Raw genomic sequence first — 20,712 nt, 5'->3', positions numbered from 1 at the left:
TGCAAATGATATAACCAATAAGGGATTAATATCCAACATATATAAGCAGCTCATAAAACTCAATATCCAAAAAACAACCAACCTGATTAAAAAGTGGGCAGAAGAACTGAATAGATGTTTTTCCAAAGAGGAAATGCAGATGGCCAACAGGCACATGAAAACATGCTCAAAATCGCTAACCATCAGGGAAATGGAAATTAAAACCACAATAAGATACCACCTCACTCCTGTCAGAATGGCCATCGTCAAAAAGAACACAAATTATAAATGTTGACAGGGATCTGGAGAAAAGGGAACCTTTGTACACTGTTGCTATGAATGTAAATTGGTACAGTTACTGTGGAAAACAGTATGGAAGTGTCTCAAAAAAACTAAAAACAACTATCATATGACCCAGCAATTGTACTCCTGGGTATATATCTGAAAAAAACAAAAACACTAATTTGAAAAGATGTATGCACCCCAATGTTCACAGCAGCATTATTTACAATTGTCGTGGTAAGGAAGCAACCTAAGTGTCCATCAACAGATGAATGGATAAAGAAGATGCGGTGTGTGTACACACACACACACAATGGAACACTACTCAGCCATAAAAAAGAATGGAATTTTTGTCATTTGCAGAAACATGGATGGACTTGGAGGACATTATGCTAAGTGAAATAAGAGAAAGACAAATACTATATGATATTACTTATATGTAGAATCTAAAAAAAAATTTAAATGAGTATAACAAAGCAGACTCAGGTATAGAGAACAAACTAGTGGTTACCTATGGGGAAAGGGAACGGGGGAGGGGCAATATGGGGGGGATTAAGAGGTACATACCATTACATATAAGATGGGTTACAAGGATATATTGTACAACGCAATAGATATATAGCCAATATTTTATGATTATAAATGGAATAAAACCTTTAAAATTTTTGAATCACTATATTGTACACCTATAACATAATATTGTACATCAAGTATGCTTTAACTAAAAAAAAAAGCTTTATAAGGCTAATAAAGAAATTTGGAAAACTTCAAAGGGGGTAGCCCACTAATTTATATGAGTTCCTTTGCTTAGATCTACATTTTCCATGAAAGTTACCCAACTTTTTAGGTTATGGCCAATTTCCTTTCTAGGTAAAAAAATAACCCAAATCCCACTAGATATGAAGATGCTCTTCTTAGGAAGTTTTCTACATAATGCATATAATTTGATAAACAAAAAGGCTTTTGGGTTAGACTCAGAGTCAGAAAAGGCAAAGAAAGTCTCATTTGCACCTCAGACTCATAGTAAGTTGATGAATGAAAAGGTGAACGTAGAATTTTCCAAATCTATTTTACGTCTGCATTTTCTATCAAGAACACAAATACCTGAATTGAAAAGGACAGAACAGACATTGGTAAGGGTTTCCTGAAGTCTAGGATGTGTGAAGCACTTGTATGAGCGCACCTAGCTGTTTACAGTGAGTTCTGGCCTCCTGACCCAGAGGAAATAAGTCTCAGGGCACTCAGGGAACCTCTCAGTCACTGTCAGCAAATGGGAGAGATGTCAAAAGCATGAATTCCGCAAACCCTAAGGATGCAATGTTGGCAGTAGAAATCTGGTGTTGGATAGACCTGGTTGGAGAGCTTGCAGTGCCGCTTTTCACCTATGCGACCCTGGGACAGGCGTTTAATTTTTACGATACCTTATACCTTTGGAAAAGGAATGATAACACCCTCCTGGCAGGTTTGTTGGATTAAGTGAGGTAATAAATCCAAAATGCTAGAACAATGCCTTGCATATAATAGGTGCTCAATAAATAGACATTATTAATACAGATCAGCATGTTTATTGTAGATCCAGGGAAAGATTCTCCAATGGATTCTTTTGGTTATTTGCAGAAAAGGGATCATGACTTCTCATTCTCCTTTATCCCCTAGAGCACAGTTTATATGAAAGGAAATCTTAGTCTCATATTTTTAATCTTCACAGACCTAAGTGCTAACAGATTTCCTTATACATCATATTATACTCTAATGCACTTTTAAAAATTCTTTGAATAAAGGATAGAAATACTGACTGAGAACTTCCATGATGCCATACTAAAGGACGTTAAGGGTTTTAAGTCAACGTAAAAGGAACAGGCAGTGACTAGGATGCTACACAGATTTACTAAGAAGAAATTCATCTAACTTAACTGTCTTCTTGGACAGGATTACTAATTAGGTCTGGGAAGCATGACAGTTGTGATACATGAATTTATGCTAAGCAGAAGCCTAGGTCTTCCTTGGCATTTCCATGGTGGTATGTAGCAGCAGCAATATGGACTAGACTTAAAACAGGCCAACTGACCATGCCTCATGGGTCCTGGTTAGTTACTGATTATGGGAGGTTGTGACTGGTGTGCTCTAAGAGACTGACTACTCAGGTCTGTCTAGTTCTCATATTTTCAATGATTTTCATGAAAATATGGGTGGCATGTTTATCAAGCCTGTAGATGGCATTCACTGTAAATAAAAAATGGTCATGAATGCAAGAAATATAGCAGTAAAGCAAAATGAAACAGATATAGTTCTTACAGGTAACAAACTGGATGACAGAATTAGGAGCTAAAATGACCTCAGCACCCTGTAATGGTATAATGAAATTTAAAAGGGATAAATGACCAGTCTCACCTCTGGGGCAAAGATATGCCTTAGCAGCAAAACCTTCGGAAAAGACTTAGGATTTTAGTCAATAACATGCTCAATATCTGTCCAACAGTGTGATTCAACTTCCAAAAAAGCTAACATGATTTCAAGTTGCATTATTGGAAGTGTAGACTCTAGAACAGTAATTCTCGTTTTTTTTCCTCATCCTAAGTAACTAATGAGAAATTATATGTGCATTTCCCTGAAGCACTAATTACAGTAACTCTCAAAGATGCTTCCCTAAAAGTATGTCAGGCTCCTTTTGGGTGGGGTGGGGGGTGGATGGAGGGGAAGGCTATGTATTATGAGGCCAAATCCACACCCTAGAGACTAATATGCCGTCCCTCCAGCTCGGGCAGGTATCACCCTTTCCCCATCTCTCTCAGTTACGATCCAGGATAAGGGAATGAATAGTTTATACCTTGAATATAATGTTTGGTTTTGGGCATAAGACTGATGCATCCCAAGCACACTTGGTGTAAAGTCAAGTGCTCAAGAAATATCTGCTCAAAGAGTGAAGGAGGATATATGCTTCCAGAGACCAGTGACTGGTTGGCCCGAGGACTCAAAACTAAGTCCTGTGAGGAAACGGAGATGCCTACTAAGCACAGGGAGAACATGATGATTACTTTTAGCAGGCTAAAGATCTGCCGTATGGAAGATGGTTTAGATTTCCTCTGTTGCACAAGGTAGAACTAAGGCAGGAGACACACTGCAGTTCAATATGAGGAAGAAATTTCTAATGGTCAAAGCTGTTGGAAAGTAGATTGGGCCACCTCAAGGGAGAGGAAGCTGCCCCGCCCCATGCCAGTGAATTTCAACAGCTGTGCACAGTAACACTGGTTAATTTGTTACTAAAAATAAAGGAGTGAACTTTAAGAATGTGTATTTAAAAAGGAATAAACTAGAGCAAATTCAAAGTTATCTCTAACGTCACTCCCATTTGCTTACATTCCAATATCCTTTTGTGTCGAGACACAGAGTAGAGTTAGAGCTAGTACCCAAGAATGTCTATGGGAGTGTGGAGCAAATGTGAATTTTTCTGGTGAACCCTTGGGCAAGAAGACCACTTACTTAGTGCAGACTTTTTCTTGGTAGTTGGGTGGGTGCCAGTAAAAAATTACTTTACTTAAAAATGCCTTTCCAGTCTATGATTCCTGTTATCTAGGCATAAACATATTTTAGTTCTTCCTTATATAAATATTAATATTGTCACAAAAGCCACACTTTTTTTTAAGGCTTAAGAGGTGGTAAGGGAGGGGTTTCATAGGTAGTACTGGGGTACTGCAGTGTCTTTCTCCTCTCTGTACACATATCTGTATGTATATATACATTTTTAAGTAAACTAAAAAGTTAATCATTATTTTAGATAAAAAGGTTTATAAAGAAGCTCATTACAGATTAATTTTGGAAAAATTGATAGAACACATTATGGTTAAAGAACAGAATTTATAATAAAATGTTTAAAAGTGCTTTTTCACTCTTCCTTGATTTGTCTGAGAGTTGGCTTGGCAGGCTATGCAGCTATGAAATATTCACATTTGCTGAATAAATGAGTGACTAAGTTGTTACTAATGTTCTCCCATAGTTCTCACACTAGAGGAGAAATCAGAAGATTGTTGGCTGCTCCAATTTGCGTATTTGTATACAAAGGGAAGAAGAGGTAATCACATCTCTTTTCTTCCTCAGGGAGATACAATAAATAAAGATGAATAAATAAAATGAACTAGCTGTGTTGTCCCCAATTTCAGATTTATAGCATTTCTTTTCTCTTTCCTATTATTTTCCCCTCTCTCTTAAAATAAAGTTCACAGGGCAATGATACTCACTGCCTGTGTAAATGAAGTCAAGACTGATCAACAAGAGAAATGTTTCAAAAACTCCACTACATTTTTACATTGGAAATCATTAGCTAACAACATTTTCTGGAAGAAAAATAACCATACATATTTAGTTCTGTTGCTAAACATAGCTTAAATCTGTTCAAATTGAACAGAGATCAGAAAGGCCTATTATCTGCATATTATATCCCTTTCTTGGAGAACATCTAAGTATTCAAGAAAGCCAACTGGAGAGGGGGTTGTTAATACCAAAATGTAAAGAGTAGGTGCCTATGGCCACAGTTTGGAGGAAGTTTGGTTGGAAGATTTTACCTCAAAGAAGTCAGTCTGGAAAGTGAAACTTTCTTTTTGAGAAAGGATACTACTACTTACTACTTACTACTACTTACCACTACTACTACCACTACCACCACCACCACTAATACCACTACTACTACCACTAGTACTACCACCACCACCACTACCACCACTACTACCACCACCACTACTACCACCACTACTACCACCACCACTGCTACCACTACTACTACCACTACTACCTCTACTACTACTACTACTACTTACATTCCATTTGTCTCGAATGTTAGTTTCTGAAGTGCTTTCTCCTTATAGTCTCATTTTTTTGGTCAGATATAATTCTAACATTTTCTCTAATTTAAAGTTTTAAAAACTAAAATCTATACTCTATAAACATAAATAGGAACATACCTCTTATTACGTAGAAATCAGTCTGGAATGATGGGAAGGAATTCAGAGAACCAAATGAAAAAATCTTTAAGAGATGGAAATGCTAAGCGCCTACTACCATTTACTGTCACATCTGTATTATCTGGTCTCATCATTGTACTTGATAGTAGCAACAATTTGCTGCACCCCCACCCCCAGCTTTTACTAGATCAGATTTTTCCCTCCCTCAGTTTTCATCATATTGGATTTGCTTTGTTACAGCCCTCTTATTGCTCCTATTCAATTTCCTCCAAAGACTCTTCTTCCTGAGGTCATTCAACAAATAAAGACATTTTCTAAGGTCCTGTCTTGATGACTCTTTCAGTTTTTGAACAAAACAGTTACTGAATACCTTCCATGTGGCAGGAACAGCGCTGACTGCTAAGAGTACAACGATGAATGACAGCAGACATGAGTCCTGCCCTCAAGGATCCTGCAGTCCATTGGGGAGGAGATGACATTAAAGAAAAAAATTTCAAAAAGAGTTAATTACAGATTTTAGTAAGGACTATAAAGGAAAACATATAGCATACATTAACAGCAATACAACAAGGGGACCTAACCTAGTCTGGTGGCTAGGTAAGGCTCTCTGACACAGTGGTGTCTAAGTAGTAATCTGAAGAATATGCAAATGGCCAAGTATGTGCAGAGACCCTGTGTGGGGAGGGAGGATGACGTCATGATGGAAGATGAAGAAGGCCTTCATCAGGGATAGAGCAGAAATGGAGGGGAAGAGGTAGCTAGCACATCACATAAGGCCCCTCAGCAAGCCACTACACTCCATGGCTTCAATTCTCAGCTCCATGCCAAAGACCCATGACTATCTCAATTTGTTGGTATCAGTCCTAAACCTCTGTGCTGGTTGAATATTTACACATGCATGCTGCTACATCACCTCTAACTCATTAACTCATTGTATTTTCTCTGGACTACTACAATGGTCTCCTAACTTGTCCAGATGCAAACCCATCTACTCTAATCACAGAAAGCAGGGTGCACTATGTTCAAACTAGGAGCAGAGAATAATTGAGCACATGGATCTATGGAAATCAATAGGACCACAATAGTTTAATGCCCATGCAGTCTCAGAACTTAAGATTCCATTTGATTAATACTGTTTTGAGTAACAGCAAAAACAAAACAAAACAACCCTACCCAACTCCCTCAAAACCCCAAACAGACCAAAACCTCCCCAAATTCTTAAATATCAATATTTGATAAATACTGGAAATTGTGTAAGTTAAAAATGAATCACTACAATTATACATTAAAATACATGACAGCATCATTTTAGAAAGTGTGTAATTTATTACATATGAGTTCATAATAATATGGGTACTTGGGAACTTTAAAAATAAGCTATGAGGAACAATTAGATGCAAAATTCTCAAATCTTGGAAACTGAAATATTGAAATTCTAGCATTTTCTTAAAACTCATGATCAGAACAGTTTGAAAATTATTACACTCTTCCAAGGGAAAAAGGAGGAATTAAAAAAAATAGACATGTCGAGGAAGGCAATCAGTTCTTCCCAATTGGCTTTATTCTCCACTGAGGCTCAATATAGAATTATATTTTCTTTACTTACAGGAAGCTGTCACTGTTCTGTTTTCCAATAACCCTCAAAACAGAATGGAAAATGCTTATGCAAAATGACACAAGCCTTAACCATTCTACGCAGGTTTTACCATTTTAATACACTTCTAGTCCAACAGCTTTCCCAACTCTAAAGTTCTGGGAGTGAACTATGTATACTTTTAAACATTTTCCAGATTCATCATGGAGGCTGCTTTTCTTCTCTGCACTGTAATCACACTGAGCTGCAATTGAAATAAACAATCAGTAAATAGTTACTTTCTCTATGGAAAATCTTAGACTAATACAAAGTATAATACGTCATAACTTACAATTATTAAAAATAATCTTATTGTAAAGGGTCTTGTAGGAGGTCACTTTTTGTGTTCATTTCTCTTTCACTCTTGATACTTTAAAATGTCTGTATTACACTAGAGATATGCATGTCAAATATGACATTCCATAGCTCAGTGATATACTTGGAATTCCAAAACATACTTTACAAATGGATGAAAAACATCTAGATAAAAGTTAATCAGAAAATGAGCTAGAACACAAACTACATGTGAGCCAGCAAAATGCAGGGCAGGTATTAAAAAGGTGATGATAGATCATAATAAGTCTAATGGGGAAACAACCTTTGAATATTAATTGAAATTGATGATACAGACACATGGTTAAAAACATCTCAGAGTACAAAAGAGCAAAGAGCATAAAGTCTTCCCATCTCTGTCCTTCATTCCACAGCCTTCTTTCCAGATACTACTATTTCCAGCTCCTAAGTATATTTCTTGACATATTCTAAGTGAGAACATATGCATATATTTCCTCACCGCCTTTTCTTTAAAAAATGATAAAGTACTGGAGATACTTTTCATCTTTTTTTCCTGCTAAACAATCTACCTTAGAAATACTTTCACATTAAATCACTTTATTCCTCTTAACAGCTGCAAAATTTCCCTTGCATGGATATTCCATAGTTGAACTGTTTCCTGTGGATGGGCATTTAGATGGTTTTTAATCTTTTAAAATTATAGGTGATGCTGCAATTAGTAATTTTTACATGCATCCTTGCACAGACTTGCCAGGTGCAAATACACCACCTGCAGAATACATTCTTGGAACTGCTGGATCATAGCTTAGGCACATTTCCAATTTTTGAGAGATATTGCCAGACTGGGCACCAAAGAGGTTGTACCAATTCACATTTACATCATTGATGTGTGAAAGTGCCAGCACAATGTATTATCAAGCTTCATGACCTGACAGGTGAAAAATGGTATGTGATTACAGTTTAAATCTGCATTTGTCTTATGGGTGAGGATGAGCTGGGCATTTCTTAAATGTTTAAAAGCCACTTGTCTTTTATCCTTTATTCACTCCATTGTACTATAGTACTTTTTTTTTGTTGTTGATTAGTCACTCTTTATATGTGTTTAGGATATTCGCCTTTTGTCTATGTGTTGCACATAATTTTCTCCATTTGTCACTGACTTTATGATTTTTTAATGCAGAAATCTGAAATTTTACATAGTCACATTTATTAAATTCTCATAGTTTCTAGGTTTTGTGTACTGCAGAGAAAGGCTTCACCACACTGATTTTTTAAAATACCATACTGTCAAAAGAACACAGTGTGGAATTCAACAATTTAGAATGATACACTTAGAACATCTAACCACAATCCAAAGATGGAAGAAGAATGTATAGAGAAAGTTAATCAGAAGAGCACACTTCGAGCATGACTGAATGAATACAGCGCAGGGCTTGTGCTGAACCAGTGACATGATGCTGGCTGGGCTGCATGGGTGAGTGTCACATGTTAGAGACAATACAGACCTCTTAACTTCTTTATTTCATTAAATATCAAGCCCTTAGCAGGATACTATTTCTAATAGCAGTTTCCAGTTTTTAGAGTAAAATGGGAAAATTAGAAAAGATTGAGAGAAGGCAAAGATAAAGATTTGTAAAAAACTGAAAATATGTCTTAAAAAGTTTATGACTTGGACACATTTAAAATAGGACAAAAAAAGTTAACTCCAGGGAACAAACTCCCTACGTACGGCGAAAATGCTAAATGATTATTTTCCATCTTCAAATGAGAACAGAATGCAAGGAAAAAGGCTTATGGAGAAATCTGTGAAGTGGTTACTGACAAAACATGAAAAAAAAAAAGCTACAAAGAGAATGGTGGAATCTCTGCCATTAAGGAGTTTAAATTGCAGGAGAAACGTCAGTGTCAGACTGCTTAGGTTTAATTCTGTCAGAAAGGAGACTAGAGACAATTGGTTTATACAATTAAGATTCTGTAACTGTACCCTTCTTGTTAAAGAACTCCAGGTAGTTGATTTTAAGTAGGTATTATTTTCTTTACCATGTTCCTTAAAAAAGGTAAACTGAAAGCTTTTAAGACTGTGCTATATTAATTTAATTTCTATATATCTAAGTATCTACTTACACTTAATGACTATGCTAAGCGCTTTATATGTGTTAATTCCTTTGATCTTTTAATAACTCTATCAGAGAGGTGTTATTATCCTACGTTAAAACATGAAGAAACTGAGGCTTAGAGAAGCTGAAATTGCCCAAAGTCACATGGCCACCTAATGGTACCAGGCTATTTGCCTGACATCAAACTGCATCCTCTCAAGATACTGCCTAGTACCTTGGCTCCTGTTACCTTATAATCTCAGTGAATAAATGAATTCTTGAATGATTAATTCAAGATTCCGTCAACTCATAACTTTATGAGAAATTAAACTTATTTGATAAAACTATAATTACTTTCAAGAGGGAGGGAAATAGAAGGGCAAACTATTATTGGATTTTTGTTAAATGCCATGCCATATTCATACCAGAAGTAGATTTCAAAAAAAAATATATAAACATTACGAACACAAACTGAATTCAGTGAGTATTTAGGGTTAGTTGTTTTACTATGTATAGAAATGATGTAATACCTAAGAATAATATTAATTTTGATTGAAGCAGTATATTTATAACTAAATATAATTAATAATACAGTAACCTGGTTTTTGTCTGTCTGTCTGCATATCTATCTAAACTGTTTCCAGCTTATATTTATAATCACTAAACTGTTCTCCTTTTGTTCCTAACAGGAGAGACTATTGTTCCTACTTTAGAACAAATGGACCATTTCATTTATATAATGTGTGAGTATTACAGAGTAACTGCCCCTTATTATTTCCTTGATATTATGCATTTTCAACTCTATTTCCCACTGGACAAATTTTATATGGTATTTTAGATTTACATGGTCATAACATGTATGAAATGAGGTTAAACCCCTAAGCCAAATAATTTTTTTCCGTTTAAAAACAACAATAAAAAAGTACAATTTTAAATATTACATACAAAGCAATGTTATCTACTTCCAAATCTGTCAGTGAACATCTGCCTAGTTCTAGACAGAACACAATTCTAGAGCCATGCTGTCCCACAGAACTTACTGGGATGACAGTTGTTCTGTAACCACGTGTCCAGTATGACAGCCACGGCTCCACGTGGCTTTTGAGGACCTGAAATCTGGCTAGTGTGGCTGAGGATATCAGCTTTACTTTTATTTGATTTTAATTAACTTAAATTTAAGCAGCGGCTTGGGCTAGTGGCTATCACATTGGACACGGCAGCAGGAGACTGCTGTTTATTTCTGTTTCTAAAGTTTACTTTTTTCAACTGCAAATATTAAAGAGACTAATTTTAAATAGTTTAATTAAATAAAAATAAAACCACCAGTTCTTTGGGAACTTTTGAAGAATTTTTCTTCTCTTTGATCTAGTCAGACTATTTACTATTTTCCAGGGATAACGAGGAGGCTCCCTACCTGCTGGGAGGCTGAAGCAGCTCTCTGTTCCGCCTCACTTAGTCGCCTCTGAAGCCTGTTGGATTTTTCTTGATGCTCTAGAATTAACTTTTCATTCTATTAAGGGGAATATAAAACAAAGAAGTTATAAATCCATATGTGGCATGGAGACTTTTATGGAATAATCAATGAAATATCTGGACATCATTTTACCACTTATAAAAGGCAAAGATAATATATCTCCAAATTCACATTTTTCAAGTTATGAACTTCAAAGTTCAAAGTTGGTTTCACATTGACTAAATTGTTTTGTTTTTCCCCTATGTACCACCAAAGAAAATTAATTAAATCCAAAAGCAAACAAAGCCTGAGGTTAAGAACAAGACTTTCAGTTTGTGATGTTAACCTTGAGATGCCAGATCACTACTTTGGAATCAGCTGGAGAGTGTGAGAATGCAGACCTGGGCCTCACCACCAGAGCATAGGTAGGGGTGGGGTGAATCTGGAGAACCTGCACTTCTGTCAAGTTCTTAGGTGGTGCTCAGTTTGCTAAGGCATTTAGAGCCACTGTGCCAGGACAAACTCAGGGAAATTGTGACACAGTATACACATTATTAAAGTTCAAGGAACATAAAATACTCATTCTAGAAATCCTGAGTTTTACAGAGTGAGACTTGTTTTAAATGATTATATAATAAAGATATTATTTAAAAGAGGAAGAAATCTGTTTCTACATGTTTCCCAATACATCTGTAGACTCCAGAGGGTATTAGAGTCAACAGAGTTATTAAAGCATTGTCATGGGTTGCATTATGTCCCTAAAAAAAGATGCTGAAGTCCTAACCCCTAGTACCTATGAATGCAACCTTATTTGGAAATAGGGTCTTTTCTGATGATTACATTAAGATGAAGTCATTAGGGTGAGCCCTAATCGAATATGACTGGTGTCTTCACACAAAGGGGAAATTTGGACAGAGTCAGACATGTACAAAGGGAAGAACACATGAAGACACAGGAAGAACACTCTGTACAAGACAAGGAACACCTGAAGCTCCCAGAAACTAAGAGGGAGGCATGGAATAGACTCTCCCTCAAAGCCCTCAGAAGGAACCAATCCTGCTGTCTTCTTGATTTTGGACTTCTGACTCCCAGAACTATGAGACAACAAATTTCTGTTGATTAAGCCACCCCAGTCTGTATGACTTTGTCATAGCAATCTCAGGAAACTGTAGGCATCATAAATACAAACATCACAACATGAAAACAAGTTCAAAGATTCTATCAATTAAAACATATATTGGCCTTCTCCACAGTTAGTAGCCTAAAAAAAAGTTTTTGTACATCCAGAATTGTTACACAGTTTTCTGAATTAGACAGTTCCCATGCCCTTACATACAAGTGGTAAGAGTGAATGTCATGCCTAGTAGTACAAAATATTGAAGTAACAGTATCCTGTTAAAATATGCATGTCATTCTATTTCTTATTGTGACCCAATTTAAGCAAAATTAAATTGTATGAAGAGAACTACATTGTCTGTTCCAGTTTACTAAGACATTTAAATGTGCAGTCTTAAATTCTTTAACTTAAATCATTAACACTAGAGAAAACCTGGGGAAAAAAATGCTATCATCTATAATAATCATTTTCACAGTTACAATCACACCACACATAATGAGCATTTTTCTATGCTGCTACCATAATGGTTAAGGCATACTCCAGATCAGATAAATCATAGTATGTGCAACTGTTCTTTTTCAATTGATATTTTAGTTGCTTTTGATCTTCCAAAATAATTAACATTACTGTGTTGAATATCTTCCTTTAAAATTTTTCATATTTTAAATTATTTCCTTAGAACAGATTCCTGGAAGTGGGAGTTACATCAAAGAGTATTTTAATGGCTATTATTTAATTGTTCCCTAATGGCTCATATCAATTCATAACGCTATAACACTGAAGAGTCATGGATCCTATAGAAGGCCACAGAGAGCTGGTGGACCAAATAGCCTATTAATTACATTCCAACAAATACATTCAAAGTTAGAACATTAAACAAAGAATCAGAGTTCTAGAAAGTTCTAATCTTAATCTAGAAATTGTTTAACTTTTTTTTTCTTCAAAAAAGAAAAAAAAAATGATGAACCCTTGTCATACTCACTTCTAAAGCATTAACCTAAAGGAGTATTTCAATATATTCCAAGTAGGCAAAAGTATTTCCTACATGTCTTTGGTGATGGATTAAAACAAAATAAGAGGAATTGGGTTAAAAAAACAATCTTAGACATGCACAGAGGTAAAAGTGAAGAGGATCCTAACAACTCAGAAACAGCACAAGTTATATGGTAAAACTAACATAAGAGCTTTATCTTTTGTCATTTTTATATGATGAATCACTGACTTTCAAAGCTTTTATTCACATTATAATATGTGTGGACTTTTAGGGTTATGAATGATTTCTACAAGAAATAGTCACATCCTTATGGTCATTTCCAAATAGAGAATTAATTTGGACTTGGCTCAGGTAAAATTCTATAACCTGTGTATCAAGCTGCAGCAGAAAGTACTTCCCAGGAGAGTCATTATCTTACCTCAACTACCTTTTCATTTGCCATTTCCAGCTGAGAAAGCAGCTCTTGGGTATGAAGTTTCTGTCGACTCAGCTCACTCCTGTTAATCAAGAGAGAGGGGGAAAAAAAGAAAAGAAAAAAAGCCATTAGAATACAACTGTTCAAAAATCTAAGAAAACAGAATCTTTATTAGTGAGATACCTGTCCATGTTTTGAACAAAATTACCCTGTGTGCAAAATAAAAGCTGCTTATTAATAGACCATATCTTAAACGACGTATTCATTTTCTTTATAAAATACACATATACTCTGAAGATTTGTTGTACAACAGTGTGAATACACTTAGCACTACTGAACCATACACATAAAAATGATTAAGATAGTGAGTTTTATATGTATTTTATCACAATTTAATAATTGCTAAAACTGTACATTTTATGTTACATGTATTTTACCACAATAAAAAAAGCAAACCGCCCCCCTCCTCCATACACATATTTTTTAAAGTGCCAAAGTGTCTTTAACAATATTATCTTGAGGTATTATTTGGCATTAAAATGAAAGTATATTCATATTAAACAGATACAATGTTTATTTTTAAGATTCATATATAGTGCTTCTTAGAGGGGCTCAATTCCTGGAAACTCAAGCTCATATTAATCACTCCAACACCATTTCATAGTAGTATATTCAGGATTAAAATTTATGTTGTGATTGTACATATGCTATATTTTATGCATTCATATCCTTTATGCTTTGTTAGCTGGAATTATCTTATGTACAGAATTGTTGTCTTTTTCTGTTGCTGTTGTTCAACATCTAAGCATTATACTGCTTTTGGCCAAAGGTAATTTCAAGAGTCCCAGGTTAGAAATAGATACAATGTAGTCTTTAAAATAACTTTTAAAAAAAGATCAAATCAACTTCTGAGTATTAAAATAGTTAATTCAGGATTGGTTTTTATCTTTTGATCTAACTTCTAAAACAAATCAATACACTGACATTTCCAAAACAACCTCAGCTTTGATTTTTTTTCCAAGTGAGCCTAAAAACTTGGTAAGTCCATCTAGTGTCTTATATTTGAATGGGTAGCTGTTAACACCAGCAAGCAATTTTTAATAAATACATACAAGAGAACAAAAGATAACGTCATCCACAAATCAATTACACAAATATTTACTGAACACTCTTTATGGCCAAGTGCAAGGCATGTGGTGGTAAACATACAGTTGTTGCCATAACAGAACTTACAAACTAAGAGGGAAATGACTTATTCTTACTCAGTGGCTTTATCAATACAGGTCACTGATGATGAAGAGCTTGAGTATCACTGATTCTGTGGCAGAAAAACTCAAACATTTTATCTTAGCTTTATTTTGGTGGTAATAATAATGCGGAATAAATTACTGTGCTTAAAGTATCTTGTGTAGGTTAAAATTACGGCTGGCTCCTCAATACAACAAAACAAAACAAAGAAAAGCAAAATGACTAATGTGGCCAGTCTTCTAGGTTAAATGTAAAGGTAAAAGATATGCACCTAAGTCCTGATGAGAAATAACTTTTGAGTCCTACAGAGATGAAGATGATATAATGATCATATTTATAAAGTGAGCCATCACCCAGTGCATACGATACCTTTTTCAGAAAACACCTACTGCATAATTTGATGCCTAAACTGTTCACTTACCCATGGTAACTTATCTGAATGGTAGTAATAATTTCTAATAATTACTATCAGATAGTAATAATTTTCCACAAAATTTAAGATCGCAAAGATACAAAGTTACTTTTTATCTGTGTAAATATTTATTCTATTGTGTATCAAGCGCTGTCACCCCCCTTGGATAGTGAGCAACACTGCTATTCATCATCGTGACAGTGAAGGTGACGGTGATGGTGGTGGTAACAGCAAATGCCCCCACATTGCTCACTCTGTGCCCAGCACTGTTCTAGGTGCTTTTCATAAGTTAACTTACTTAGTTTTCATGATAACCCTGAGATTCCTATTTTTACATATGAGAAAATTAAAAGACAGAGGAATTTACAAATAAAGTTAAGCAACTTGCCTAGAGTCACACAGCTAGTCAGTTGTAGTCAGGATTGAAAAGCGGGCCCTTTGGTTCCAAAGTCTGTGCTCTTAACATCCCCACTGTACTGTGCACCATGGTAGGCGACTGGGCAATGCTAAATGTTTGTTAGATGAATAAGTGAAAGAGAATGTATGTGTGAATGTGTGTATTAGGCATTCTAGGAATATAAATATTTACACATTTGCTTGGAAACCTGACAAGTTATATCTTTATTTCTGACTCTTTCCCTAAAGGTTGGCTCCTATATTCAAATTTAACATGACTAACTTCAAACTTTTTGCATAGCTTTGCAAACCTATTCCTCATCCTCCTGCTCAGTTTTTACACTGATGACACTTCTGCCCTCGCTGCCTAGGTTAAAAACCTTGAAGTCAACTCTATTTCTCACTTTTTTCTTGAATGTTTTCCCCTAAATACATTCTTCCTTTGCAGTGTTTCTTGCATCTACTCTTCATTTCTACTCAGTGTTACCATCACAACTCAAGTTCTTATAACTTAATTTTTAGATTTACTGCAGTAGTCAACTGCTCAGGCTTCTCAACATCAAGTGAAAAAATGTATGTAAAGCATCCATCAGCGCACATAGAAGTGCTCAATTAATATAGTAGTTTTCCTTAACTTACACATCACTAGCATATTACTTTCTCTAAAGCACCACTTTAACAATTTGCTTCCTTGAGCAATAATTTCCAACGGCTCTCTGCTATTGGGCAAAATAGTACAAATTCCTGAGACTGGCATTCAAAATCTTCCAAAGTTTTGGGTAATTTATCTTTCCTACCCTGTCTGCAATAGGAGCCTTCCACTTCAGTGAGACTCTCACTGTCTTGCCAACAAATCATGTATGTGTCAACTTTAGGCTAATGTTTCTGTCATTTTTCTGGAAGTACAATGGAAACTTTTAGAAGGGGGATTGTTTTTAGTTTCCACAGTATATACCACAGAGCTTTACACACAGGGATTCAATAACCATTTGGAGATTTATGGCTAAAGTTCTATAGGAAACCTAGTAGTTAGAAAATTTTATTACTTATGTGATCAACAAACAGTTATTGAGGAATCTACCACAAAACATACTTTAGATAAAGATTATTTTTATTTATTTAGATTTATGTATAGTCTACTTCTTTCTCCAAAGGATTTGAAGTGGCTAAGAAAAGGTTATTTTTCAGTTAAGCATTTCCTTCGATTTCACTTCTGAATGAAGTTTATAAGGTATTAAAGGGTGGAAAGAAAAGTGATTTCACCAGCTTTATCCCCTGAGACTTTCCTGGAGCCTGCCTGTCAGTTCTTTGCAAGTCCTTATTTCCCTGTCAGGATATTTCATTGCAGGGATAAAGGAAAGACCCAGGAGGATGATCCAACTCTGTATTATCTCTGAGAAAATGTCTCTTCATTAGAGAACATAATTGAGAGTTCCCTATATCATTAGTGAATTAGGATAAACATAAAGTAAGACTTTCCAGAAAGTTTCTCAGTGGTATTACACTTCAAACACTTGCCAAGTAAAGCTATGTAATCTCTTCACTGGAAATCTTTAAAAACAGAAACATTCTTACCTATCTGGGATGATTTAAGTGTAGCCTGCCAGAAGGTACAGAGATAGAGGACATTTCCAGTTTCTATATGACATTATGGCACTTAAAGAGTACTCTACACTAATTAAAGAATTTAAATGAAACTATATCCAACCTCTCTATAGTTTCTAGCATATGTAATATGTTATATGTTATAAAGTTTAAGGTAAAATGATCTTCTACCAATTTTAATAGAAGAATGAGGAATTCCTTATAATATCCCTGAGGATTGTTTAGCCCATCAGCGTCCTAAATCTTTTTTAGTTCACTTATATAACTCATGTATGTGTGTGACAGAAAATCCTAGACATGCCTACAAAATATAATTTAAAAATTTAGTTGTAAAATATAATTGATTTACTACCTTCTATGTAAGTAAGATTTTACAAAAATAATTTGTAGACAAAGTAACTAATGCTGTCTCTATTAAGAAAATATTGGAATCAACACTGGGAAGTCAACCAGTCCTTCAGCTGGAGATGGAAGTAGGGGAAGGGGAGCACCTATGGCAAGGGCTCCTCCTCTGTGGTCCACGGATGGGCTCAGGTATGTTCACCAACACCCTGAACTATATGTAAGATCTTCTGTGTTTCCCTTGTCTAGGAAGAAGGTCCACAGATTTCCTCAGATTTTTTTAAGACGTCTGAGGCCTAAGGAAGGTTAAGGACTTTGGGCTTTTTGCCTGGGATATACAATGATTTTTTTTTTTTAAGTATGAGCACATTGATTGGAGTGTTTCAGTGCTGAATATCTTTCTTACACAAACCACATCCATAATGTATCATCTACAATTGTTTCCACTTTTGGCTTCGTTAAGGTAGTATAAGAATTTAAAGGTAACTGGCAAGCAACTCAAATACAGGGTTATTCTAGATTTTTACAATATTCCCTCTATTCTTTCATAGTTGCTTGTTCAGACTTAATTCAACAGTGAATTCTCCAAAGTATACAACTCAGTTTAAAAAGAAACAGTAACTTTCTCTTCTTTGTACTTACACATCACTGGTTTATTTAATTAAGTTATATATTTCCAAAACAAGTATAACTGGCATAACGTGGCTTGGGAACAATCACACTGATGCTGTAAAACAAGGGACAGAGGACACTAGTGTGAAGCAGACTAGGTAAGGGCGTGTGGAATGCCTCGGGCAATGGTCAGCACCATTGCACAGAAACTTCACTGGTTAATGTGGTCCACGATTAAGTGGACATCAGCCAAGAGGGTTTTCCACTGTACCTGAACATGAACACTATATCTTATCATTTCTTCAATGTTGCAAAGTAGTTATTATTCTCATCTTCTAGGTAAAGGAATTCAAACTCAGAAAAATTATTTAATGTTGCTAAGGTCATGCAGTGATTGAATGAAAAAATTGAGTTCATACCCAGCCTTTTAATCAAAATGTTCTCTCAACTAAATCACATTGCCTCTCACCTTAAGCCCAATCAATTACAGGTGATGATAGTAAAGCATACCTGTGGCATTATATAACATCAAGGGCTAAAAGGCAGAATGAAGATTCTCTGGGAAAAAAAAAACCTTAATCCTCAGTATGCGGCAAAATGGTCAGTAATTGCAAAGATTGTGATCTCAACTTTGTGTACAGCTTCAAAAGACCTCTACTAAAGAAGAAAATTCATCTTAAGGTTTTAAATCTCATTCAGTTAACTAAAATCACAAGTTACAGCAGACATATTAGAGCACCTTGGGCACAGTCCCAGGTTCCCTCTTTCCGTACCTGCACAGTCCCCCTAGGTGATCTTCATTTAGGCCATGAGTGTAAAGGAACACCAATGAGCACCTCAAATGCAACCTGCCCCAAGTGGCAACTACTCCTTCTCTATACCTTCCCACGTACCCTCCTTCCCAGTAAATGGCGTCATCACCATGTTTCCAGATGCTCAAGGCAAAGCTTATGTGTCATCTGATTCCTGCCATTTCCTCATCCCCTATATTCAACTTATTAGTAATTTCTGCCCTACCTCCTGAATATATTTCATAACTGCCCATTTCTCTCCATCTTCACTGACAATCCTCTGTCCTAAGGCACCATCACCTACTGTCTAGAATTCTGTCGTACTCTAACATCTGGTTTCCCTGACTCCATATTTGCCCCTTCTCCAGTCTATTTTCTGCACAATAGCCAAAGTGGTCTTTTAAAGACCTAAGAATGTTAAAAATTCTCCAGTGATTTCCTACTGCTGCACTTTGGACTTAAATATTTTAACTTAAAATAGTCTTACTTAAAAATCTGACTTTAAGTAAAGATAGCTTACTTAAAATAGCCTACAAGATTTTCATGGCCCGAGCCATGCCTAGTTCCTCAGCCTGACAGCTTTCTCTCTCCTCACGCACTGTATTTTAATTACACGGGTCTGCTCCGTAACACTGGACTTTGTACTTGCTGTTCTTCTCTCTGCCTGGAATGTTTTCCTGGCTTTTTCATAGAGCTGGTTTCTATCATTCAGGTCTCAGCTTAAATCTTACCTTTTCTGACTACTTTTTAAAAACTAGTCAAGCCCTTTCAGCTGTCACCCCATACAAGTTACTATCGTATCATCTCATTGCTTTTCTTCAAGCCATTTGAAACATCTAGAATTATCTTGTTTGTTAGGTTACCTTCTTATTATTTCTCACCCCACACTGGAATAAAAGCTCTAAAAGAGAAGCTACATTCACAAGGCTTAGAACAGTGCCTGGTACACATAAGGTGGTTTTTAGCCTACACAAATTTATTTAATTCTGCAAAATCTGTTAACTATTCCACTCCATAATAACATTTCTAATATCCTATATGTTGCTTTTTCTAAGTTTTTACTACAAACTTGCTATCATATCACAACTAATTAGATAATTTGGTGATTACATTTTTAAAATAGCCATCAAGTGGTATAATAAATCTGGGAGACTATTGCCACAAAAATCAATGTGCTATAGAGCTTTACTTATAGAAATCATTCATAGAAAGCTTACTTCAGGTTACTGGAAGAAAGAACTCAAACATTCAAAATAATGCATGAATTTTCCTCACAACATCTAATTTTAAGTGCTGGTCTTAGGGTAAGACTGAAGGAATCACAAAGTTCACTCATTCAGTGAACACTGAAGTGAAAGCCTGTTACAGTTCACATACTTGCTAGGTTCTGGGTAGACGAAGAAGAAAAAGATCCAGTCACCTCCACAGTGAAACTTATGAACTACTAGAAATACTGAAAAGCTACGAGGTTTATAATATAGGTAGTAAATGCTATACAAAGTTCACAGTGCTACGGGAACCACATGGAGGATTAGGGGATTAGAGCTATCTCTCCAGAGGAAGTAGGCTTTTAAGCTGATATATGAAAGATAAATAGAAGTTAGATGGACAAAAGCAGGGTAACGAAAAGAAAAGTGTTACAATCAAATCCATGTGTGAAGATCAGGAAATAAGAAGGGATAATAAATTTAGGAAACTGAAAGAATCTCAGTATGAATGGGACATAGCATATTACTAGGAGGTGGGAGTTGGGGTGAGACAAGCTGGAAACACAAAGAAATATTGATTGGATTTTACATGTACAAGGTAATATAGGGAAATATAGGGATCTTTTATGTCTTCATAGGAAGTTCAGACATTACCATCAGTACTGGGGAGGCAATGAAGTATTTTAAGGAGAAGTGGCATGATTAGATTTGAATATCAGAAAGTCTTGCTGATTACAGCAGGAAAAATAGTAAGTAAACAAGACTATAGTAATTAGGGGATTACCGCAGTAATCCAGGTGAGCAATACTGATAGCCTAAACTACTGGAAGGAAATGGGCAGATTCAAGAGTTACTCAGGAGGTAGAATTTAGTAATACTG

At 35.6% G+C, this 20,712-nt stretch overlaps 1 protein-coding gene across 5 annotated transcripts in view; it reads right to left on the bottom strand.

Annotated features, from left to right (window-relative positions):
- The window catches only part of SCLT1 (sodium channel and clathrin linker 1), a 164,267-nt gene that overhangs the window by 7,702 nt on the left and 135,853 nt on the right, over window positions 1-20,712 (bottom strand). For 4 of the 5 annotated variants that reach the window (XM_031466073.2, XM_031466080.2, XM_064495970.1 and 1 more), the window contains 3 exons: window positions 13,222-13,300; window positions 10,654-10,749; window positions 5,587-7,054 (listed from right to left, as the gene is read on the bottom strand). In XM_031466073.2, the coding sequence (XP_031321933.2) occupies window positions 6,992-7,054; window positions 10,654-10,749; window positions 13,222-13,300 (238 nt within the window). In that variant the 3' untranslated portion in view covers window positions 5,587-6,991. Of the gene's footprint in view, window positions 1-5,216; window positions 5,239-5,586; window positions 7,055-10,653; window positions 10,750-13,221; window positions 13,301-20,712 lie in introns of all 5 variants that reach the window. The other variant, XM_064496004.1, reaches the window with a different exon arrangement.

Source organism: Camelus dromedarius, chromosome 1, assembly GCF_036321535.1.
Source record: "Camelus dromedarius isolate mCamDro1 chromosome 1, mCamDro1.pat, whole genome shotgun sequence".
In the NCBI taxonomy this organism is placed as follows: domain Eukaryota; kingdom Metazoa; phylum Chordata; class Mammalia; order Artiodactyla; family Camelidae; genus Camelus; species Camelus dromedarius.
This window is presented reverse-complemented; position numbering and strand designations above follow the sequence as displayed.